The sequence below is a fragment of the Mesoplodon bidens genome, assembly GCF_964165515.1.
Source record: "Mesoplodon bidens genome assembly, chromosome: 7".
Lineage (NCBI taxonomy): Eukaryota > Metazoa > Chordata > Mammalia > Artiodactyla > Ziphiidae > Mesoplodon > Mesoplodon bidens.
This window is the reverse complement of record NC_138164.1, coordinates 64,878,970-64,905,344: the sequence shown is the minus strand read 5'-3', so window position 1 is coordinate 64,905,344 and position 26,375 is coordinate 64,878,970. Positions and strand designations below refer to the sequence as shown.

At 35.6% G+C, this 26,375-nt stretch overlaps 1 protein-coding gene across 4 annotated transcripts in view; it reads left to right on the top strand.

The window, feature by feature from the left end:
- The window catches only part of NARS2 (asparaginyl-tRNA synthetase 2, mitochondrial), a 139,515-nt gene that overhangs the window by 41,179 nt on the left and 71,961 nt on the right, over nucleotides 1-26,375 (top strand). For all 4 annotated transcript variants that reach the window (XM_081239727.1, XM_081239729.1, XM_081239726.1 and 1 more), the window contains one exon: nucleotides 23,443-23,537. In XM_081239727.1, coding sequence (XP_081095853.1) covers nucleotides 23,443-23,537 — 95 coding nt within the window. The remainder of the gene's footprint in view (nucleotides 1-23,442; nucleotides 23,538-26,375) is intronic.

Here is a 26,375-nt window from a genome sequence, read left to right as displayed (position 1 = left end):
ACAAGGGCTTTATGTGTACTTCCTGTTTTGTCACACCAACTATTACAAAGACAATGTACTAAAGGTCAAGATTTAATAAAATTAATTATTGAAACAGCTTCTTCAGAGACATTGTTTAGTGAAGCTGGCTTTATTTTTTTCATTGTGAGCACATGGTGGTGAGGAATACAAACAATGACTATAGTACAAATTTAGTCCCCTGCCATGATTTGAACTGAGATACCAGCAGTTTTACCCACGATTGTTGCACCATCAGTGCAAATATCAACACAGTGACAAAGACAAGTAAGTTATTATACTATTATTATGATAATAGTTTTGACCTCACAAACCTCCTGAAAGGATCTTGGAAAACCCCAGGTAACCACAAACCACATATTGAGAATCACTATTTTGATATAATGCACTGTATATACTGCTGGTGGCAAAGGACATTGGTATAGCTACTTTGGGAAACAGTTTGGCATAATCTACTATGTCAGAGACATCCATACCCAATGACTCAGCAGTTCTACTCCATACAAATGCATATCACTAGGTATTTACAAAAATGTACATTAGCATTATTCATACTGATTTCAAGCTGGAAATAATCTAAATGTCTATCAACAGCAGAATAGATATATTGTAATAAAATCATACAATGGAATACCCTACTACCATAAAAATGAATGAACTACAGTAACAGACAACAGCATGGATGAGACTCAGAACTAAAATTTTTAGTGAATAAAAGTCAAACATACTATATGATTGCCTTTATATTAAGTCAGAAACGGAAAAGTAATATAAAAGTTCTTTTTCCCCAGCTTTATTGAGGTACAGTTGACAAAATTTTAAGATATTTAAATTTTACATCGTGGTGATTTGATGTACTTACACTTTGTGAAAGGATTCCCTCAGTTGACTTAATTAACATGTCCACCACCCCACACATTTCCCTTTTTCTTTTGAGGGGGGAACATTTACATTCACTCTCTAAGCAAATTTCACTTATATGGTATAGTGTTTATCAACTATAGTCACTGTGTGTACGTTAGATCCTCGGACCTTATTCATCTTATAACTGAAAGTTTTTACCCTTTTACCAACCTCTCCCTATTTTCTCCACCTAGCCCTGGCAACAACATTCCTACTCTCCGTTTCTGAGTTTGACCTTTTTTTTTTTTTTTTTAAGATTTTACGTATAAGTGATAGCATGAGGTATATGTCTTTCTCTGTCTAACTTATTTCCCTTAGCATGGTGCCTTCCAGGTTCATCCATATCATTGTAAATGACAGGATTTCCTTCTTCTTTAAGAGTGAATAATATCCCATTCTGTGTGTGTGTGTGTGTGTGTGTGTGTGTATCTCATATTTTCTTCCATTCACATGTTGACAGACACGTTGTTTCCATACCTTGGCTATTGTGAATAATGCTTTTATGAATATGGGAATAGAGATCTCTCTTTGAGATCATGATTTTGTTTCCTTTGGAAAACTTTGAGATATAGAGCCAGAAGTGGGGTTGTTGGATTACATGGTATTTTTAATTTCATGAGGAACCTCTGCACTGTTTTCCATAGTGGCTGTACCAGTTTAAATTCCCACCAGCAGTGTATATGGGTTCCCTTTTCTCCACGTTCTCCCCAGCACTTAGCTCTTATATTTTTGACAGTACACATCCTAACAGGTGTGAGGGGGTATCTCACTGTGGTTTTGATTTTCATTTCACTGATGATCAGTGATGTTGAGCATCTTTTCTTGTGCCTGTTGACCATTTGTATGTTGTCTTTGGAAAAATGTCTATTTAGGTCCTTTTGCTATTTTTTAGTTCACTTATTTATATGTTACTTATTTTTTGCTATTGAGTTATATGAGTTCCTAGTGTATTTTGGATATTAATCCTTTATCAGATATGTGGTTTGAAAATATTTTCTCCCATTCTGTAGATTGCCTTTTCATTTTGTTGGTGGTTTCCTTTGCTGTGCAGAAGCTTTGTAGTTTGATGTAGTCTCACTTGTTTATTTTTGGTTTTGGTGTCAAATCCGAAAAATCATTGTCAAGACCAATGCCAAGGAACTTTTCTCCCTGTGTTGAAGTTCTAGGAGTTTTATGGTTTCAGGTCTTACATTCAAGTCTTTAATTCTTTTTCTTTTTTTTTTTTTTAACTCGGGGTTGACTTTTATGCCTTTAATCCATTTTGAGTTAATTTTTGTATATGGTGTAAGCTAGGAGTCCAGTTGCATTCTTTTGCATGTGTCTGTCCAGTTTTTCCAACACCATTTATTGAAGAGACTGTCCTTTCCCCATTGTATATTCTTGTCAAATTAATTGATCTTATATACATGAGTTTATTTCTGGGCTGTCCTGTTCCATTGATCTATATGTCTGTTTTTATGCCAATACCATTCGTTTTGATAGCTTTGTAATATAGTTTGAAATCAGAAAGCATGACACCTCCAGCTTTGTTCTTCTTTCTCAAGGTTGCTTTGGATAATCAGGGTATTTGATGGTTCCATCAAATGTTGGGATTGTTTTTTCTGTTTCTGTGATAAATACCATTGGGATTTTGATAGGGATCACATTGAATCTGTAGGTCACTTTAGATATTATGGGCATTTTAACAATGTTAATTTTTCATATCCATGAGCACAGAATATCATTCAGTTTTTTTGTGTCTTCAGTTTCTTTCGTCAATGTCTCAGTTTTCAGTGTACAGGTCTTTTACCTCCTTGGTTAAATTTATTCCCAGGTATTTTATTCTTTTTGATGCAACTGTAAATGGGACTACTTTTTTTTCTCTGATAGTTGTTGGTGTATAGAAATGCAACAGATTTTTATGTATTTATTTTGTATCCTGCAACTTTATTGAATTCATCTATTCTAACAGCTTTTTGGTGAAGTCTTTAGGATTTTCTATATGTAATATGTCATCTGCAAATAGTAACAATTTCACTTCTGATTGGGTGCCTTTTGTTTTTTTTGCCTACTTGTGCTGGCTAGGATTTCCAGGACTATGCTGAATAAAAGTGGTGAGAGTGGTCTTCCTTGTCTTGTTTCTGATCTTACAGGAAACACTTTCAGCATTTCAGCATTGAGTTTGATGTTAGTTGTAGGCTTGTCATATATGGCCTTTATTACATTGAGGTACATTCCTTCTATACCCACGTTGTTGAGAGTTTTTATCATGAAAAGATGTTGAAGTTTGTCAAATGCTTTTTCTGTATCTATTGAGAAAACCTTGATTGAGTTGCAGATGTTGAACCGCCTCTGCATCCCTGGAATAAACCCCACTTGATCATGGTGTATGATTCTTTCAAAGTACTGTTCTATTTGGTTTGCTAATATTTTGTTAAGGATTTTTACACCTATGTTCATCAAGGATATTGGCCTGTAATTTTCTTTTCTTGTAGTGTCCTTACCTGACTTTGGTGTTACCAGGGTAATGTTGCCCTTGTAATATGAGTTTGGAAGTGTTTCCTCCTCTTATTTTTGGAGGAGTTTGAGAAGTATTGGTATTAGTTCTTTCGGTGTTTGATGGAATTCACCAGTGAAGCCATCTAGTCCTTGACTTTTCTTTGTTGGGAGGTTTTTGATTATTGGTTCGATCTTTTTTACTAGTAATTACTTTGTTCAGATTTTCTGTTTCTCCTTAATTTAGTCTTGGAAGGTTGTATGTTTCTAGGAATTTATCCATTTTTTCTAGGTTGTCCAATTCTTCAGTGCATAATTGTTCATAGTCTCTTATGAGTCTTTGTATTTATGTACTATCAGTTGTAATGTCTCCTCTTTCATTTATAATTTTATTTATTGAGTCCTCTCTCTTCTTCTTGGTAAGTCTAGCTAATGGTTTGTCTATTTTGTTTATCTTCTTTAAAACAAAGCTCTTTTATTTTTTTCTATTGTCTTTTTAGTTTTTCTTTCATTTCTTTCCATTCTGATCTTTGTTATTTCCTTTCTTCTGCTAACTTTGAGTTTAGTTTGCTCTTCTTTGAAAAGTACTATAATGTTTTGGTGGTCAGATTAATAGTTATCTTTGGGAAGGAAAGAGGAATTGTTGGGGGAAGGGACACTAGAGTCTCCTCAGATGTTACTCTTCTATCTTGTGATCTGGGTGGTAGTCACATAGGCATTAATTTTGTGATAAATCATTGAGGCGTACTTTTTCCTTTTCTGCATTAGTGTGTTGTATGTCACAACAGAAAAGTTATAGAAAAAAGAGCACATTATAAGGTTTTTAGTGGTATTTCAGCAAACTGCTTTTAGTAGAAACAGACTATTTGTGTTTCATACGTAAATTATTACCAACTTTTTAAATGCATTAAACCTCGCTACCCCTGCATCAAAAAACTGCTTTTTCTAGAGTTTGAACATGTTTAGAAGTTGAATTTTTTGTTTATATCAAGTGAGATTATATTCCTTATTGCTAGTATAGTATGCTTCAAAGTTCCTAATAAGGAATGTTTTAGATAATATGGTGATAATTAAGTCAGCCCTGTTCCTCAGTATTTATTTAATTATTGGTTTTATCATTTAATTCTGAAACCTCTGGGCACATTTAAAAAGTTTAAAAAATAAAAATAAACCCCCCCACATTCCTATTTCTGAGTTTTATCTTTGCAGTAAAGAAGCGAGAGTTGTGATCAAGTTGTATCCTGTATGAATACAAACAACCTCCTCAGCTTCCTGGTGTTACATGCGTTCTGTCTGAAGAGTTCCTTTTTTTTTTAATGAATTTATTTATTATTATTTATTTATTTATTTTAGGCTGCATTGGGTCTTCGTTGCTGCGCGCAGGCTTTCTCTAGTTGCGGCGAGTGGGGGCTACTCTTTGTTGTGGTGTGCAGGCTTCTCATTGTTGTGGCTTCTCGTTGCAGAGCATGGGCTCTAGGTGCTTGGGCTTCAGTAGTTGTGGCTCATGGGCTCTAGAGTGCAGACTCAGTAGTTGTGGCACACGGGCTTAGTTGCTCTGCGGCATGTGGGATCTTCCCAGAACAGGGCTCGAACCCGTGTTCCCTGCATTAGCAGGTGGGTTCTTAACCACCACGCCACCAGGGAAGCCCTGAAGAGTTCTTTATCTCTCTATTGTTTACATTTGCTGAGACTAATAGAAAAGAGACCATTTCTCTTGGCAGATGAAGGATATAGCATGTTGATCACAGAGATCGATATGTTTACTGGCTTTTTTTTAAACAGACTTTACTTTTTAGAGCAATTTTTTTTTTTTTTGGTAGTGCCGCATGGCATGTGGGATCTTAGTTCCTTGACCAGGGATCGAACTCATGCCCCTTGCATTGGAAGCATGGAGTCTTAACCAGTGGACTGCCAGGGAGGTCCCTAGAGCAATTTTAGGTTGACAGTAAAATTGAGTGAAGATACAAATATTTCCCATATAGCCCTTGCCCCCACCCATGCTTAGCCTCCTGCATTATCAACATCCACCAGAGTGGTACATTTGTTACAACTGATGACTCTACATCGACACATCATTATTCATCAAAAGTCCATAGTTTACATTATGGTTCACTATGTGTTTGGACAAATGCATAATGAGCTATATCCACCATTATAGCATCATACATAATAGTTTCACTGCTCAAAAAGTCCTCCGCCTCCATGTTCTACCTGTTTATCCTTCTCTCCTCCCTAACTCCTGGCAACCACTGACCTTTTTACTATCTCCATAGTTTTGCCTTTTTCAGAATGTCATATAGTTGGAATCATATAGTATGTAGCCTTTTCAGATTGGCTTAGTAATATGTATTTGTTTCTTCCATGTCTTTTCATATCTTGATAGTTCATTTCTTTTTAGCATTGAATAATGTTCCATTATCTGGATTTATCACAGTTTATTTTTTCATTTACTGAAGCACATCTTGGTTGCGTCCAAGTTTTGGCAGTTATGAATAAAACCTCTGTAAACATCTGTGTGCAGGTTTTTATGTGGACATAAGTTTTCAACTCCTTTGGGTAAATACCAAGGCGTGCAATTGCTGGATCGTATGGCAAGAGTATGTTTAGTAAGGAACTGCCAAAGTAGCTGTGCCATTTCACATTCCCACCAGCAATGAATGAGAGAGAGTTCCTGTTGCTCCGCATCCTTGATAGCATTTGGTGTTGTCAGTGTTCTGGATTTTGGCCATTCTAATAGATGTGTATGGTATTAACTGGCTTTTCAGCATGCTTGACCAGGATACTGCTTGTGAGTTATTTTCTATGGATCACATGGTTTGTACCTCCATATTCAGCCATTAAAATGAGCAGCAGTTAGGTTTATTATTTTTTTTTAGCAATCTATGAGCCAGTTTTTTCCTGCAGTATTGGTACACCTAAAGAAATAGGAAACTTGGGGAAAGTTTTGTAAGTTCCTTCAGGCTGTTAACAGAGCAGTTGATAAGTGAGTGAATAAATTAGGACTTTGTCAATATAACCTCCTTCAGACATATTCACAAGTTTCAAAAACTCTGTAGGTCAAAGCTTCATATTAAATAACTTCTGTTTCACATTGTTAACCCATGAAATTTAAAAATATTGGAGTTCCTTAGGGACACTGTATCTTACTCATTACTGTATTACTGCATTAAGCCTGGTACCTGGCACATACTAGTCACTCTGTAAAAATTTATTGAACTGAAAAATGAATTGAAGTAGGACCCGGAAATATGGGAGATATCTGTATTTGAGATGAGACACAAATTTATTTATCAGTGGAGAAACCTTGGAAAAGTCTCCATGTTAATGCTAAGGAATACATTCATCAAAAATGCTTGAGTAACCAGGAATTAAAATATACTATAAAGCCTCTAAATTAAAATGGTGTGATATCAGTACACAAATAAACCAATGGGATAAAACTGAAAGCTCAGAAATATACCCAAGTTCATGTGGAAATATATAAAGATACTATCTCAAATCACTAAAGTAAGTGGTGGTAGGTCAACTTGGTGGCCGTATACAGATCTTTTTCTACTTACAATGGGGTTACGTCCATAGTTGGGCAAAATCATCTAACACAAAGCCTGTTTTATAATAAAGTGTTGAATATCTCATGTGATTTATTTAATATTGTACTGAAAGTGAAAAACAATGGTTTTATGGGTACAGAATGGTTAAGTATATCGTTTTTTACCCTCATGATCGCGTGGCTGACTGAAAGCTGCAGCTGCTGCCAGCATCTTGAGTATCATGCTAGCAGGGAAAAGAGCAAAATTCAAATTTTGAAGTACAGTATCTACTGAATGCGTATTGCTTGCACACCACTGCCATGTCGAAAAATTGTAAATCAGACCATAGAGGACCATCTGTAATTGTGTCAATCAGAGATAAGTTGCAGAATTTTTATTACATTGTGTGCAGGTTTTTATGTGAACATAAGTTTTCAACTCCTTTGGGTTGAAATTCTCCTAAGAATTTTTATTTACATTGTGGCAGATAGTGTGATGTGAGTATATGTTGGTTTTTTCTCTTCTTAGTCATGAAATTAATACACATCAGTGAATACATGTCAATCCCAATCGCCCAATTCATCATACCACCGCCTCCATCCCCCTGCCCCTTAATGTCCATACGTTTGTTCTCTACATCTATGTCTCAGTTTCTGCCCTGCAAACTGGTTCATCTGTACCATTTTTCTAGGTTCCACATATATGCGTTAATATACGATATTTGTTTTTCTCTTTATGACTTACTTCACTCTGTATGACAGTCTCTAGATCCATCCACGTCTCAACAAATGATCCAATTTCGTTCCTTTTTATGGCTAAATAATATTCCATTGTACATATATACTACATCTTCTTTATCCATTCGTCTGTCGATGGGCATTTAGGTTGCTTCCATGACCTGGCTATTGTAAATAGTGCTGCAACGAACATTGTGGTGCATGTGTCTTTTTGAATTATGTTTCTCTCTGGGTATATGCCCAGTACTGGGATTGTTGGGTCATATGGTAATTCTATTTTTAGTTCTTTAAGGAACCTCCATACTTTTCTCCATAGTGGCTGTATCAATTTAGATTCCCACCAACAGTGCAAGAGGGTTCCCTTTTCTCTACACCCTCTCCAGCATTTGTTGTTTGTAGATTTTCCGATGATGCCCATTCTAACTGGTGTAAGGTGATACCTCACTGTAGGTTTGATTTGCATTTCTCTAATAATTAGTGATGTTGAGCAGCTTTTCATATGCTTCTTGGCCATCTGTATGTCTTCTTTGGAGAAATGTCTATTTAGGTCTTCCCATTTTTGGATTGGGTTGTTTGTTTTTTTAATACTGAGCTGCATGAGCTGTTTATATATTTTGGAGATTAATCCTTTGTCCGTTGATTCATTTGCAAATATTTTCTCCCGTTCCGAGGGTTGTCTTTTCATCTCATTTATGGTTTCCTTTGCTGTGCAAAAGCTTTTAAGTTTCATGAGGTCCCATTTGTTTATTTTTTGTTTTTATTTCCATTACTCTAGGAGGTGGATCATAAAAGATCTTGCTGTGATTTATGTCAAAGAGTGTTCTTCCTGTTTTGCTCTAAGCATTTTATAGTGTCTGGTCTTACGTTTAGGTCTCTAATCCATTTTGAGTTTATTTTTGTGTATGGTGTTAGGGAGCGTTCTAATTTCATTCTTTTACATGTAGCTGTCCAGTTTTCCCAGCACCACTTATTGAAGAGACTGTCTTTTCTCCATTGTATATCCTTGCCTCCTTTGTCATAGATTAGTTGAACATAGGTGCATGGGTTTATCTCTGGGCTTTCTATCATGTTCCATTGATCTATGTTTCTCTTTTTGTGCCAGTACCATATTGTCTTCATTACTGTAGCTTTGTAGTATAGTCTGAAGTCAGGGAGTCTGAGTCCTCCAGCTCTGTTTTTTTCCTTCAAGACTGCTTTGGCTATTCGGGGTCTTTTGTGTCTCCATACAAATTAAAAAATTTTTTGTTCTAGTTGCATAAAAAATGCCTTTGGTAATTTGTTAGGGATTACATTGAATCTGTAGATTGCTTTGGGTAGTATAGTCATTTTCACAAAATTGATTCTTCCAATCCAAAAATATGGTATATCTCTCCATCTGTTGGTATCATCCCTAATTTCTTTCATCAGTGCCTTATAGTCTTCTGCATACAGATCTTTTGTCTCCCTAGATAGGTTTAATCCTAGGTATTTTATTCTTTTTGTTGCAGTGGTAAATGGGAGTGTTTCCTTAATTTCTCTTTCAGATTTTTCATCATTAGTGTATAGGAATGGAAGAGATTTCTGTGCATTAATTTTGTATCCTCCTACTTTACCAAATCCATTGATTAGCTCTAGTAGTTTTCTGGTGGCATCTTTAGGATTCTCTATGTATAGTATAATGTCATCTGCAAACAATGACAGTTTTACTTCTTCTTTTCCAATTTGTATTCCTTTTATTTCTTTTTCTTCTCTGATTGCCATGGCTAGGACTTCCAAAACTATGTTGAATAATAGTGGTGAGAGTGGAGATCCTTTTCTTGTTCCTGATCTTAAAGGAAATGCTTTCAGTTTTTCCCCATTGAGAATGGTGTTTGCTGTGGGTTTGTCATATATGGCCTTTATTATGTTGAGGTAGGTTCCCTCTATGCCCACTTTCTGGAGAGTTGATATCATAAACAGGTGTTGAATTTTGTTAAAAGCTTTTTCTGCATCTATTGAGATGATCATATGGTTTTTATTCTTCAATTTTTTAATATGGTGTATCACATTGATTGATTTGCGTATATTGAACAATCCTTGCATCCCTGGGATAAATCCCACTTGATCATGGTGTATGATCCTTTTAATGTGTTGTTGGATTCTGTTTGCTAGTATTTTGTTGAGGACTTTTGCATATATATTCATGAGTGATATAGGTCTGTCATTTTCTTTTTTTGTAGTATCCTTGTCTGGTTTTGGTATCAGGGTGATGGTGGCCTCATAGAATGAGTTTGGGAGTGTTCCTTCCTCCACAATTTTTTGGAATAGTTTGAGAAGGATGGGTGTTAGCTCTTCTCTAAATGTTTGATAGAATTCCCCTGTGAAGCCATCTGGTCCTGGACTTTTGTTTGTTGGAAGATTTTTAATTACAGTTTCAATTTCATTACTTGTGATTGTCTGTTCATATTTTCTATTTCTTCCTGGTTCCGTCTTGGAAGGTTATACCTTTCTAAGAATTTGTCCATTTCTTCCAGGTTGTCCATTTAATTGGCATAGAGTTGCTTGTAGTAGTCTCTTAGGATGCTTTGTATTTCTGTGGTGTCTGTTGTAACTTCTCCTTTTTCATTTCTAATTTTATTGATTTGAGTCCTCTCCCTCCTTTTCTTGATGAGTCTGGCTAATGGTTTGTCAATTTTGTTTATCTTCTCAAAGAGCCAGCTTTTAGTTTTATTGATCTTTGCTATTATTTTCTTTGTTTCTATTTCATTTATTTCTGCTCTGATCTTTATTATTTCTTTTATTCTGCTAACTTTGGGTTTTGTTTGTTCTTCTTTCTCTAGTTCCTTTAGGTGCAAGGTTAGATTGTTTATTTGAGATTTTTCTTGTTTCTTGATGTAGGCTTGTATAGCTATAAACTTCCCTCTTAGAACTGCTTTTGCCGCATCCCATAGGTTTTGGATTGTCGTATTTTCATTGTCATTTGTCTCTAGGTATTTTTTTATTTCCTCTTTGATTTCTTCAGTGATCTCTTGGTTATTTAGTAACGTATTGTTTAGCCTCCTTGTGTTTGTGTTTTTTACGTTTTTTTCCCCTCTCATTCATTTCTACTAATTTTTTTTTTTTTTGTGGTACACGGGCCTCTCACTGTTGTGGCCTCTCCCATTGCGGAGCACAGGCTCCGGACGCGCTGGCTCAGTGGCCATGGCTCATGGGCCCAGCCGCTCGACGGCATGTGGGATCCTCCCAGACCGGGGCACGAACCCACGTCCCCTGCATCGGCAGGCGGACTCTCAACCACTGCGCCACCAGGGAAGCCCCCTCTAATTCATTTCTAATCTCATAAGAGTTGTGGTCAGAAAAGATGCTTGATGTGATTTCAATTTTCTTAAATTTACTGAGGCTTGATTTGTGACCCAAGATGTTATCTATCCTGGAGAATGTTCCTTGCACACTTGAGAAGAAAGTGTAATCTGCTGTTTTTGGATGGAATGTCCTATAAATATCAATTAAATCTATCTGGTCTATTGTGTCATTTAAAGCTTGTGTTTCCTTATTAATTTTCTGTCTGGATGATCTGTCCATTGGTGTAAGTGAGGTGTTAAAGTCCCCCACTATTATTGTGTTACTGTTGATTTCCTCTTTTAGAGCTGTTAGCAGTTGCCTTATGTATTGAGGTGCTCCTGTGTTGGGTGCATATATATTTATGATTGTTATATCTTCTTCTTGGATTGATCCCTTGATCATTATGTAGTGTCCTTCCTTGTCTCTTGTTGCATTCTTTATTTTAAAGTCTATTTTATCTGATATGAGTATTGCTACTCCAGCTTTCTTTTGATTTCCATTTGCATGGAATATCTTTTTCCATCCCCTCACTTTCATTCTGTATGTGTTCCTAGGTCTGAAGTGGGTCTCTTGTAGACAGCATATATATGGGTCTTGTTTTTGTATCCATTCAGCCAGTCTGTGTCTTTTGGTTGGAGCATTTAATCCATTCACATTTAAGGTAATTATCAATATGTATGTTCCTATGACCATTTTCTTAATTGTTTTGGGTTTGTTTTTGTAGGTCCTTTTCTTCTGTTGTGTTTCCCACTTAGAGAAGTTCCTTCAGCATTTGTTGTAGAGCTGGTTTGGTGGTGCTGAATTCTCTTAGGTTTTGCTTCTCTGTAAAGCTTTTTGATTTCTCCATCGAATCTGAATGAGATCCTTGCCGGGTAGAGTAATCTTGGTTGTAGGTTCTTCCCTTTCATCACTTTAAGTATATCATGCCACTCCCTTCTGGCTTGTAGTGTTTCTGTTGAGAAATCAGATGTTAACCTTATGGGAGTTCCCTTGTATGTTACTTGTCATTTTTCCTTTGCTGCTTTCAGTAACTTTTCTTTGTCTTTAATTTTTGCCAGTTTGATTACTATGTGTGAATATATGTTTTTCTCCAAGGAATATCAGGATAATAATGCTATGGTAATTTTTCATCTCACTCTTATCCCGTCTTCAACATATTTCTTTAGTATTTAGTAAAGCCCTTTAGTATTTTCTCTGATTTGGGAAAAATAGTAGAATATAAAAACGTTTTTTAAAGTACTATACAGTGAAATCGATTTTTGGAATTAGAGCTTTCATTTATTGTGTAAAATATTTTTTAACATAAACCAACCAGAATACTTTGGTATCTCATTACTTGCCTCAGGCTTACTGATTTTTGTCATTATGGGTTTTTTGACAGTGCATGAAACACTTTAATTTTTATTTTATTTCTTTAATTATGTTTAGCTTAATTTAGTTATGTTTTTTCTTTAAGGTATAGCAGAAATATAATCAGAGATTTGGAAAGTTTATTTTTAAGTTGGTTATTTTGGATCTTAGAACTCTTTTTCCCTTACAGAAATATATAATAATTATATTCACAGGACAGCCATGAGACTATTTAATGCATCATATAGATAAAAATACTACAACTATTAATGTAAACTTACAGAACACTCTAGTAATTAGAACAAAAACAGTGAACCTGAATAAAGTAAAATATTTTATGCTTGAAGAAAATAGGAGAATGAAAAGTATTAACACTTGTGGGGATTACACGATAATATGCTATACATTTTTAAGAGCTGGAAATACTGATCTGTGGTTTTTTGTAACTTTAAACATACAGAAAAGCACAGAGAATAATACTATAAACAACCAAATGCCATCACCCAGCTCAATGTTTTGCTTCAGGAACTTTTAAAAATAAATAAAACATAGCATTTTTTAGTATTATGTTTAATTTTTACTTGTGACTCTCACAGTACTTGATGTGGGTTTGGATCATTTAAAGACTTGCAAGCGTAAAGAGAGAAGGAAATGAAGCTGTCCCAGAGGTAACTAGAGATTTGTTAGAGAGCAGAAAGGTATATGAGAGAATATATGGAGAGATGCCTCCTTTGGAACTAAGTGAGGCACGGTCTTGAGAAAGGTGAAAAAGATGATGTTGAAGAGCTATTTTTTTCAGTGATCAGAAGATTATATTGATGATACTATCTCATCATCTTTTCTAAATCTTTCTGTTTGATGGATGTCAGAATTAGGGATTTGCTGTTGGGAGGGTAGGAAGAGGATAGATGTCTTTTGTATTTCGTCAAAAATGGTATTTGATTATATAGGATATCTACAAATTACGTGTTTGTGAGTGGGAGTGGATAGGAGGAAGATAGAATCATAGTGGTCACACAGTTTACGTTTCTGAAGAAAATGAAAAGTTTCCTCTAAGCTACTTTAAACTTACAACTTATATACTGTATTGAAAATACATTCTCTCCCTTTTGTGTTGTTTAGAATACTTATCAGTGTTCAGCTGATGGTGATACTAAAGAAAAACCACAGAAAACACCTATTTACAGTTGTGCTAGAAAAGTAATGGAGAATTATTTATAAGCAATATAGTTTAAAAAGTTAATATAGGAAATAATTTATTTCTGTAATAGTACCTGCTTATCAGTACCTTTGTTTGAAAACAAACATGACACTAAATGTGCACTAAAGATATCTTTTAGACCAGCAATGCCATGACACTTTGCTAGAAGCTTTTATGGTTCCTTGTGCTTCTTCTCATTGCTGATCCCCTCATTCACACTTGACATCACTCTTTTGGTCAACAAACACTTATGGAGCAATTACTTGTCTCTGGCACTTTGCTAGGTGCTTAGCATACCAACATGTATAAACTCAATTCCTGCTCAAAGAACTCAATATCGTTTGGCCTTCTCTTCTTTTGGCTTGCCCCAACTATTTTCATTATAAATAGAGCAGTGTTAGACTTTACTAACCACCTATATTTTTCCTGGTATTTGACTTTGTTCCATACTTTGTTCTTGGCTTTTTGATTTTCCGATTGGTGCTGACCAGAGTAATCCACACCACTATAGGACAAAAGATTAAATCGTTAGTGTTTATGTGATCAAGAATACACGGGGGGGCTTCCCTGGTGGCGCAGTGGTTGGGAATCTGCCTGCTAATGCAGGGGACACGGGTTCGAGCCCTGGTCTGGGAGGATCCCACATGCCGCAGAGCAACTAGGCCCATGAGCCACAACTACTGAGCCTGCGCGTCTGGAGCCTGTGCTCCACAACAAGAGAGGCCGCGATAGTGAGAGGCCCACGCACAGCGATGAAGAGTGGCCCCCGCTTGCCACGACTAGAGAAAGCCCTCTCACAGAAACAAAGACCCAACACAGCAAAAGTAAATAAATTAATTAATAAAGCTCCTACCCCCAACATCTTCTTTTAAAAAAAAAAAAAAAGAGAATACACAGGGAATAAAACCAGTATACTTTTTATTCTGCATACTTGGTGATAGTACCTCTGAGTCCCTCTTAACAAATATGCTATTTTAAATTTATTTTTTGAACAGGTAATGTAGTTTATTGTTCAAAAGGTACCAATTTAAAAGTGCAGAAGGGAATTCCCTGGCAGTCCAGTGGTTAAGACTTCGCCTTTCAATTCAGGGGGTGCAGGTTCGATCCCTGGTTGGGGAGCTAAGATCCACATGCCTCGTGGCCAAAAAACCAAAACATAAAACAGAAGCAATATTGTAACAAATTCAATAAAGACCTTAAAAATGGTGCACTTCAAAAAAAAATCTTTGAAAAAATTTTTTAAAAATCAAAGCGCAGAAGGATTCCATCATACCTTGTTCCCCAGTAATCTAGTTTCCTTCCCCAGAATCAACCATTGTTAAGTATTTCTTATGACTCCTGGAAATAATGTGTGGTTAAGAATAGAGATTCTGGAGCCCGACCACCTTGGTTCATGTTCTTTGTCATATTAGGCAAGTTAAGTTATTAACCTCTGTGTCTGTTTCCTTCTCTGTAAATGGGGATACTAGTACTTACTTCATTGGATTGCTTGTAAACTCCTTAGCACAGAGTAAGTGCTAAGTGCATATTGGCTATGGTTGTTTTTGTAGAAGTATGTGTGTCTGAATGTGTATTTTTTTAACCTCAGGAATACAGAATTTAGTTTAACATAATTTTCTTTTACGGCACACTGTCGTTATAGGTCTTTGCAAGGCCCTTGTATCCTCTCACTGTGTAATGAAACCATTTATTCTTTCCTGTGAGACTACAGGTCATTTGAGTGGTTCTGATCTGGGTTTGGCTTAGTCAGCTGATGGATTGACTGGGAGCTGGGCAGTCTAGGATGGCCTCATGTGGGATGACCCATCTCTTCTCCACATGTCTCTCAAATTCCTCCATCACGATAATCAGGGTGTGATCTCTTTGGTGGCCTAGGTCCAAGAAAGAATGTGAACTTCATAAGCATGTTTTCAAGCCACTATTTTTGTCAATTTTGTTACCATGCCATTGACCAAAACAAGTCACATGGCCAAGCTCAGGGTTAGCGTATGATATGCCAAGGGATGCTGATATAGAGAAGTGTGATAAATTGGAGCCATTAATGCAATTAATCTAACACAGTCCACTCTGTAGTAACTGCAGTCCAACACTTGGTGGTTATCATAGAGCTACTGTTTGTCAGTAGTAAGGAGACAAGCTAGAAATTAGAGATCACCAAGCACCACGGTGAATGTGTGTCACTGTGTCAGACTGCCACAGTCTTCTGAGATTAATGACTTCAATTTCATTTTCTCCTCTCAAATCTTATGCACATTCCTCTCCAACAATAGATGGCCAACTGTAACCTGGAACCATGAAGGAAAGGGGATTCTAGGAAACACAGTCCTCAGTTTAGGTGGGAGTAGTAATGCCAAGCTGACAAAACGCCATCCAGCATAACCCCTTTCTTGTTTTAATTTTTCCTCTTTATCCCAATCCCACTTCCATTCCTCATATTCTCTTGGAGGCACTCACTTTAATATCTTTGATATATCTTTTATTATGTATATAGCCTCATAAAATGTGAGTGATCTTTTATGTATATTTTAAATTTACATTAATGATAATATGTATCTTATTTTGTTTCCTGCTTTTTTCCATTTAACTCTTTGTTTTGAAATCTATCCATGTTGCTATAGGTACATCTATTTGTTACTTGTCATTGCTGCAGAATATTCATTGATATTTGTCTGCTACAATTCACTTACCCTTTCTAGTAATAGACCCTTAGGTTGTTTCCAATTCTCAGTTACACCCAGAAAAAAAATACTGCAATAAATAGTTTTATACATATTCCCTAAGAGACTTGTGTGAAAATTTCTTTAGAATGGATATCCAGGACTGGAGTTCCTTGATCATGGGGTATATACATTCTGAATTTCACTATGTTATCCAGAATAGCAGTGCCAGTTTAGACTATATTGACATTACCTGAGGGTTCCTGTTTCCCTATGAAGTAGTTTTCTATAGATTTGTAACTTAGTGACTTAAAACAACATCTCTTTATTAGTTCACAGCTCTATAGTTCAATAGTACAGAATGGCGTGGCTAGGATCTCAGGGTCTCACAAGCCCAAAACCAGTGTGTCAGCTAAGCTTTCTATGTTCTCATCTGGAGCTTGAGGTTCTCTTCCAAACCCATTCTTGCTCTCAGTAGAATTCAGTTCTTTGTGGTTGTAGGACTGAAGTTCCCATTTTGCTGCTGGCTGCTGGCCAGATTGCTCTCAGCTCCTAGAGACTGCTCTAAGCACCTTTCCCTGTGTCTTCCTCCATCTTCAAGCCAGCAACAGCATGTCAAATCCTTCTCATGCTTCAAATTACTGACTTACTCTTCTGCAGCCAGCTGTAGAAAACTTTCCGCTTTTAAAAGGCTCACGTGATTAGGTCACGAACACCCAGAAAATCTCCAAATCCTGAGGCCATCTGATTTGGAACTTTAATTAAATTTGCAAAATCCCTTCACATCAGTACCTGGCTTAGTGGTTGAGTAAACCAGGGGCTCAGAATCTTGGGACATATCTTAGAAATCTGCCTACCACATCCTGAATCTACCTCTACACTTGATATTTTACAACTTTCTAATCTTTGTCAGTTGGATATATGTAATGAATTCTTCTTAAAATGCCTTCTTTTAATTTGTGTTTCTCTAATTCGTAGTGAGTTTGAGTGTTTCTTCATACATCTTAACCTTTTGAATTTTCTTTTCTGTAAATCTGCTTTTCATATCCATTGCCCAGTTGGGGAGCAGCTTATTTTCTCTTTCTTGTTTTCTTCACAGGAGGTCCTTACATTTTCTGTCCATTAATCACTTGTCAGTTCTAGAAGCTGAAAATATTTTATCCATAATACAATATGTTGTTCTGTTTAACTACCTATATCTTCCTTTATTAAATAGAAATTCTTAACTTTAGTGTTGCAATTTGAGGATCTTTTTTAAAGAAGTCCATCCCCACTGGCAAAGTCACAAAGTTGGATACTTAATTCATATATTTTTATTCTTTCTTCATTACTAATGGAAGTATTTAAGATTGTGAATCTTAAATTTGCAATCCCATGTTAGTAATTTTTGACCCTGTCATGTCTAATAATTACTTGTTTATGTATGCTTTTTAAAAAATTGAGATGAAGTTCATGCAACATAAAATTAACCATTTTAAAGGGTATATTTCAGTGGCATTTACTACATTTACAGTGTTATACAACTACCACCCCTATTAAGTTCCAAAATATTTCCATTATCCCAAAGAAAACCCCATGCCCATTAAGTAGTCACTTCCCATTTACCCTTCTCCCCAGACCATGGCTTTCACCGATTAGTCTCTATGGATTTACCTACTCTAGATATTTCATATAAATGGGATCATACAATATGTAGCCTTTTATGTCTTTCTTTTACTTAGCATAGTGTTTTCAAGGTTTATCCGTGTTTTAGCATATATAAGTACTTCATTCCATCTTATGGCTAAATAGTATTTCATTGTTTATATATACTATATTTTGTTTATCCACTTATCCATGTTTCCATCTTTGTCTGTTGTGAATAGTGCTGTTATGAACATTAATGTACAAGTATCTATTTGAATACTTGGATTTTTAAAATTTTTATAACTTTTTAAAATTGAAGTATAGTTAATTTACAATCTTGTGTTAACTTCAGATGTATAGAACAGTGATTCATTTTATATTTATGTATATTATTTTCCAAATTCTTTTCCATTGTAAGTTCTTACAAGACATTGAATATAGTTCCCCATGCTAAACAGTAGGTCCTTGTTTATCTGTTTATACAAAGTAGTGTGTATATGTTAATCCCACACTTCTAATTTATCCCTCCCTGCCCTTTCCCCTTTGGTAACCATAAGTTTGTTTTCTGTGTCTGAGTCTATTTCTGTTTTGTAGGTAACTTCATTCATATCACTTTTTTAGATTCCACATATAAATGATGTCATATGATATTTGTCTTTCTCTTTCTGACTTACTTCACTTAATATGATAATCTCTAGGCCCATCCATGTTGCTGCCAATGGCATTATTTCATTCTTTTCTGTGGCTGGTAAAATTCCATTGTGTATGTATGTACCACATCTTCTGTATCCATTCATCAGTCGATGGACATTTAGGTTGCTTCCATGTCCTGGCTATTGTATATAGTGCTGTAATGAACATGTGGTACATGTCTCTTTTTGAATTATGGTTTTCTCAGGGTATATGCCCAGTAGTGGGATTACTGGGTCATATGATAGTTGTATTTTTAGTTTTTTAAGGAACCTCCATACTGTTTTCCATAGTGGTTGTATCAATTTACATTCCCACCAACAGTGCAGGCAGGTTCCCTTTTCAGCACACCCTTTCCAGCTTTTATTGATTCTAGGTTTTTTGATAATGGCCATTCTGACCGGCATGAGGTGATACCTCGTAGTTTTGATTTGCATTTCTCTAATAATTAGTGATGTTGAACATCTTTTCATGTGCCTCTTGGCCATCTGTATGTCTTCCTCGGTGAAATGTCTATTTAGGTCTTCTGCCCATTTTTTAACTGGATTGTTTGCTTTTTGATATTGAGCTGCATGAGTTGCTTATATATTTTGGAGATTAATCCTTTGTCAGTTGTTTTGTTTGCAAATATTTTCTTTCATTCTGAGGGTTGTCTTTTCATCTTTTTTATGATTTCCTTTGCTGTGCAAAAGCTTTTCAGTTTCATTAGGTCCCACTTATTTATTTTTGTTTTTATTTCCATTTCTCTAGGAGGTGGGTCAAAAGGATCTTGCTGTGATTTATGTCATAGAGTGTTCTGCCTATGTTTTCCTCTAAGAGTTTTATAGTGTCTGGCCTTACATTTAGGTCTTTAATCCATTTGGAGTTTATTTTTGTGTATGGTGTTAGGGAGTGTTCTAATTTCATTCTTTTACATGTGGCTGTCCAGTTTTCCCAGCACCACTTACTGAAGAGGCTGTCTTTTCTCCATTGTATGTTCTTGCCTCATTTGTCATAAATTAGGTGCCCATATGTGCATGAGTTTACCTCTGGGCATTCTATACTGTACCATTGATCTATATTTCTGTTTTTGTGCCAGTACCATACTGTCTTGATTACTGTAGCTTTGTGGTATAGTTTGAAGTCGGGGAGCCTGATTCCTCCAGCTCCATTTTTCTTTCTCAAGATTGCTTCGACTATTTGGGGTCTTTTGTGTTTCCATACAAGTTGTAAGATTTTTTTGGTCTAATTCTGTGAAGAACGCCATTGATAGTTTGATAGGGATTGCATTGAATCTGTAGATTGCTTTGGGTAGTATAGTCATTTTCACAATATTGATTCTTGCAATACAAGAACATGGTACATGTCTCCATCTGTTTATGTCATCTTTGATTTCTTTCATCAGTGTCTTATAGTTTTCAGAGTAAAGGTCTTTTGTCTCCTTAGACAGGTTTATTCCTAGGTATTTTGTTCTTTTTGATATGATGGTAAATGGTATTTTTCCTTAATTTCTCTTCCCAATCTTTCTTTGTTAGTGTATAGAAATGTAACAGATTTCTTTATATTAATTTTTATTCAACAACTTTACCAAATTCATTGATGAGCTCTAGTAGTTTTCTGGTAGCATCTTAGGCTTTTCTACGTATAGCATCATGTCATTGCAAACAGCGACAGTTTTACTTCTTCTTTTCCAATTTGGATTCCTTTTGTTTCTTTTTCTTCTCTGGTTGCTGTGACTAGGATTTCCAAAACTATGTTCAATAAAAGTGGCGAGAGTGGGCATCATTGCCTTGTTCCTGATCTTAGAGCAAGTTCTTTCAGCTTTTTGCCGTTGAGTATGATGTTAGCTGTGGGTTTGTCGTATATGGCCTTTATTATGTTGAGGTATGTTCCCTCTGCGCTTACTTTCTGAAGAGTTTATTTTATCAGAAATGGATATTGAATTTTATCAAAAGCTTTTCCTGTATCTATTGAGATGATTGTATAGTTTTTATTCTTCAGTTTGTTCATGTGATGTATCACATTGATTGATTTGCGATATTGAAAAATCCTTGCATCCCTGGGATGAATCCCTGGGATGAATCCCTGGGATGAAGGATGGTATACAATCCTTTTAATGCATTGTTGCTTGAATACTTGGTTGTAATTCTTTTAGACATAATACCTAGAGGTAGAATGTGTATGTTGTATATATAATAATTCTTGTTAATCTTTTTAAAGAACCACCAAAGTCTTTTCCCAAGTAACTTCACCAGTTTACATTTCTAGTTTCATCCCATTATGTTCATAAAAGATAATTTATCTGATTTGTTGAGATTTGTTATGTTCTAGCATATGGTCGATCTTGGACAGTGTCCACGTGCACTTGAAAAGAGTGTGCAGTCTGCTATTGTTAGGTGGAGTCTACCATTTTTAAGTTTCCTCTTTCTTGATGCAGCATTTGTTTGGTGACTTTAAACCTTTGACTAATTTCCAGAGTTCCCACAGTTGATGCTTATAGTTTTTACTCATTATTTTCAGTTTTTCTGTAGAGAGATAGGCCTTTGGAGCTACCTATCCCACCATTTTAAGATTTTTATTTTTTTGATGTGGTCCATGTTTAAAGTCTTTATTGAATTTGTTACAATATTGCTTCTGTTTTTTGTTTTTTTTTTTTTTTTTTTGCGGTATGTGGGGCTCTCACTGTTGTGGCCTCTCCCATTGCGGAGCACAGGCTCCGGACGCACAGGCTCAGCGGCCATGACCCACGGGCCCAGCCGCTCCGCGGCATGTGGGATCTTCCCAGACCGGGGCACGAACCCGTTTCCCCTGCATCGGCAGGCGGACTCTCAACCACTGCGCCACCAGGGAAGCCCTGCTTCTGTTTTTATGTTTTGGTTTTTTTGCCACCAGGTATCTTAGCTCCCCGACCAGGGATCGAACGTGCACCTCCTGCCTTGGGAGGTGAAGTCTTAACCACTGGACCACTAGGGAAGTCCCCAGCAATTACTTTTTAAAAAAATATTTTATAATGTCCCTTTAATACCCTGAAATAAAATATATAGGTAATATAACTTAATACATACAGAAAATTTTAAGTCACTGTAATGCATTCACTGTAATATAAAGGAGAACTGAAAGGAAGTAATTTATAAAAAAGTAGTATGAATTTCATATTTAAATGCTTACATATGACATTGGAAGGCATAATGAAGTAGTGATATGTTTTTAACTTTAAATAAGTTGGATTTAAGAGATATAAGAAGCTCAGACATCATTTTGTACAAATGCTAATAAATGAGAGACTAAAATCAAGTCCTAAATATTAGACTTTTTTATATGTGCAAGAGATGAGAGAAATCATTTTTAGAGAAGTGAGGATAAAACACCAATACAAATTATAGACTAAAGAGGTGAGGGAAAGGAGAAAGTATAATATTCTTATAAGTGTGCTGGGCCTGATTTGAAATATAATTATTTAGTAAATAGTGAAGAAATACCAGAGAACATGTCTCTTATTTTGAAATCCTAACATAATTCGAATATTTTAGTATTGAGTATTTAAGTCCTTGGAAACAATATCCTTTAAGTGATAATGGGTTTCAAAGATGATTTTTTGAAAAGCAATAATAGGACATTTAGGACCAGATAAAAGTAAGTTTTAAAAATAATAGGCAATTACAAAATAAATGAATGATTTCAGTTGGTAATTTTACACTAGATTTCACATTCATACACACACATAACCATACATGATATGCAATATTTTTAGAACAACCGATGGAGTTAAATAAGATATCTTCATTTCATGTGTTTCTATAATTCAGTAGTTGGTACTAAGTCTCTTAAAAGGAGTCTTACATCCTGTGTTGAAAATTTTATATTGGCTTTGTTGCTTTTACAGCACTTGTTATAGTGCACCATTACACAAAGACATTTTCAGATCACAATTTGAAATACAAGAGTAGGTAAATTAGCTTCCTTCCCCCAAATGGATATAATGGTCATAACTTGATCTAGAAGCTTTCTTAATTATACTATTTAAATTATGTTTGATCTCCAAATAATTTTTTATCTTAACTGTTAATAAGTGTTGGCTGACGTATTTCCTGTCAGTTTCAAATGGAATAATCACTCTATCTATACTGTAAGTTCATAAAAATCTTTAAATCTAAATGTTCATCATATCTTTTAAAGATATGGTCCTGCTTCATCTCCTAGTTGTCGGGAAGAGTAAGTGAAATTAATGTGTTTAAAAGTTTATAATGTGTTTATAAAAATCTGTATTAAAAGCGTTATTATTAATAATTTAATAATAATATGACAAGACATGTTTTAGAGGCTATTCCCTTAAAATTAAATCTCAGTCATGGGTCAGAATTTTAAAAGACTATGTAATGCCTCACATTTAAAACTTCTAATTCGGGCCTCCCTGGTGGCGCAGTGGTTGAGAGTCCGCCTGCCGATGCAGGGGATACGGGTTCGTGCCCCGGTCTGGGAGGATCCCATATGCCGCGGAGCGGCTGGGCCTGTGAGCCGTGGCCGCTGGGCCTGCGCGTCCGGAGCCTGTGCTCCGCAACGGGAGAGGCCACAACAGTGAGAGGCCCGCATACCACAAAAAAAAAAAGAAAAAAAAAAAAACAAAAAAAAAACTTCTAATTCATAATTTCTTAATAATTCATAATTTCAGCTTGCCCCTCAATCAAAATCAGTTTTTAGGAAGGAGTATATTTTGTGACAAAAATAGTTTGTCTTTTGGTTGTTATATGTTTTGAAAAATATGGAGCAAACTTCCTTGAACTTAGCACTTTCCAAGCAGGAATTTTCTCTTTTAAGTGTATACTGAAAGCTGCCTTTTTTTTTTTTTTTCCATAAGAATGAACCTGTTCTCATATATGTTTAATAGCATATGATTTTTTAGTTTTGGCACAAATGTGAATGTGAAAAGCAGAGCAAAACATGTAATAGCTTTTTATGGCTTGTGTTTTCTTTTGCAGCCTTCAAGCAAAATAAAGGTACCTGAGGAGAATTTCTTCAATGTTCCTGTTTTCTTAACTGTCTCAGGACAACTTCATCTAGAAGTGATGTCAGGGTACAGAGTTTTCTCTTTTGCTTTAATGGACTACTGATGTTGGTTGGGTGAGAGTGTAATCATGTTTTCTTTCCTGATGCTCAAACCTAAAAATTGTAATTCATGTTTGTGATTAGTCCACTTCAGTTCACTAAAAGTACATTTAGGTTGACAAATTTGACAATATCCAAATTTCTTTCTAAAAAAATCACATTAGTCTAGACTTTGGTTTTTGGTGAAGAATGTAACACTGGAAATATGAAGTTGTGTTTTTTTTTTCTTTTTACTAATCTTTCTTTGCTTAAATCTCAAAACACATAATCAAAATATAAGTATAATTAATCATGTTTATGAAAGTAAAGGCAGTTATAATTTACACCTAAAAATTATAAGAGAGGTACCTGGAACAAGTGGAAGAAAAAATATTTTTTTAATAATCGGTTTAAAGAAAGAAAATTAACCCACAAAGTCATCATGGGAGATGTGTGCCCATTTAGAAAGTATTAGAAGTCAGATCACATTAATTTTAGCCACTCTCAGACCTCTGGAAAGTCACTACAATACTTTTTGCCCTATTTTCCTTCTTTTTGGAGATTGGAAAGGAAAATCTTTAAAGTCCTGTCTAAATCTTATATTCTCTGATTCTGTGGGTAATTTCTTAATGCCGACTCAGCAAGTACTGAGTCTCCTACGAAGATGTAAATATCTTTGTTTTCTCATACAGAGCTTGAGACTTAAAAATCTCTTCAGGAAATGGCTCCAGTAAAAACAGGGAATCTTGTATTTCCCATTGTTTTTAAAATGCGCGGGGTGGAAAAACAGGGGAAATAGAATAGTGTTCATGTTTATTTTTTTTACAGACTTTACTGGCAAGATGGAGAGTGTCAATGGTGGAATAAAGAGGGTCTTGAAAATAATATATACTTTACTTAGATTTACCTTTGACAAAGATATTATTTAATAATTCCAATAACCAAATAATTGACAACATTATCAGAATACGGTGCAGAAAAACTATAATCATAATAGCCCTGTGAGACTGTAGGATTTGTAGAGCTGTATGTGGGAAAGGCCATGTCAAGCATGTCATGGAAAGTTCCTTATGCCTGTCAAAGTATAATTTTAAAAAATTAAAAACATGATTCATAGAAATAAAATATTTTATTCAATTCAGTAATTACTGAAGAAATAAGTAAAATAGTAAGGCTAGTTCAAAGACCATTTGCGGAGCTGTGGATTCATACGCAGTTTAATAAAAGAATTTTAGAATAAGATTGCTAGGTTAGTTATGAACTGCTTAATGTCCCACAGACCGATAAAGCCTAACCTTTGGAATTTTCTCTTCTACCTGACAGAAATGATTTGCAACTCTACTGGACAAAAATCTATAAGTGAACATGTAACTTTACTTAATCTAGGATATTTAGTTTGATAGTAAATAGAATAATGGAGCAAAGTTCATTCCCCTAGGTAGTTAAATAACCTTTGAGTGGCTCTGTGTCCCCACATTACATTGGAAGGATGTTCTGTCTACCTTTTAGCTTAATCCAAGTTTTGGATAACCTTTCTTAACAGCCTTTCATTATTCATTTCTTTTATCTGTAAAGTTAGAGACAACATATATTCCCCTCAGAAGTGTCATAATATGGGAAAGGTATAAATTTATCAAGTTTCTTGGTTATAATATCACTAGTGGATTAAATATGTTCCCTCTTTACCAGTAAAGTGCAGTGAACCAAAGAACACAATGTACAGTGAAACTTGACAGAAGATTATAGTGGCAGAATATGAGGTTTTATATTTTTAATGTGTTATGAAGTATTTCTGTGTCAATCAAATGTTCCTAGTTTAATATGCATAGTTCTAGTACTATTAATATACAGTACATCATGTTTCAGATTAATACATGATTTAATCTCCAGTAAGAAATTGTTAGTCTTCTTTCTAAAGAAGACTAAATTTGTCTAAATTTAGTTTTTCTAAATTTTATTTAACAGATGTTTAAAATGGAGTAAATGGTAGTTAAATTTAGAAGGTTAACATTTTCCAAAAGGATATCTATGTTGGTTTAGTGGGTTCATGGCTCCATTTTATTTATTTTATTTGTTTATTATTTTTGGCTGCGTTGAGTCTTCGTTGCTGTGCACAGGCTTTCTCTAGTTGTGGCGAGCGGGGGCTACTCGTCGTTGCGGTGCACGGGCTTCTCATTGTGGTGGCTTCTTTTGTTGAGGAGCACGGGCTCTAGACGCACAGGCTTCAGTAGTTGTGGCACGTGGGCTCAGTTGTTGTGGCTCGCGGGCTCTAGAGCACAGGCTCAGTAGCTGTGGCGCACGGGTTTAGTTGCTCTGCAGCATGTGGGATCTTCCTGGACCAGGGCTCGAACCCGTGTCCCCTACATTGGCAGGCAGATTCTTAACCACTGTGCCACTAGGGAAGCCCTATGGCTCCATTTTAAAGTTTAATTTTGTTGTTGTTGTTTTTAAAATAAACTTTCTATTTTGGAATAATTTTTAAATGTAGAAAAGTTGGAAAAATCGTGCAGACTTCTTATATACCTCTCACCCAGTTTCCCCTGTTGTTAACATCTTACGGTACCGTGGTACATTTGTCAAAACTAAGAACCAAATGTTAGTACATTACAATTAACTAAATTCCAGACTTTATTTGGATTTCGCTGGTGTTACATCAATGCCTTCTTCCTTTTTCCAGGATCCACTGCAGGGTACCACATTACATTTAGTTGTCATGTTTCCCTGGTCTCATGTAGTCTGTAACAGTTTCTCAGTCTTTCCTTGTTTTTTATGACTTGCAGAAAGTATGCCAATCTGTATTTTTCTGATGTTTTTCTGAAGTTTTAGG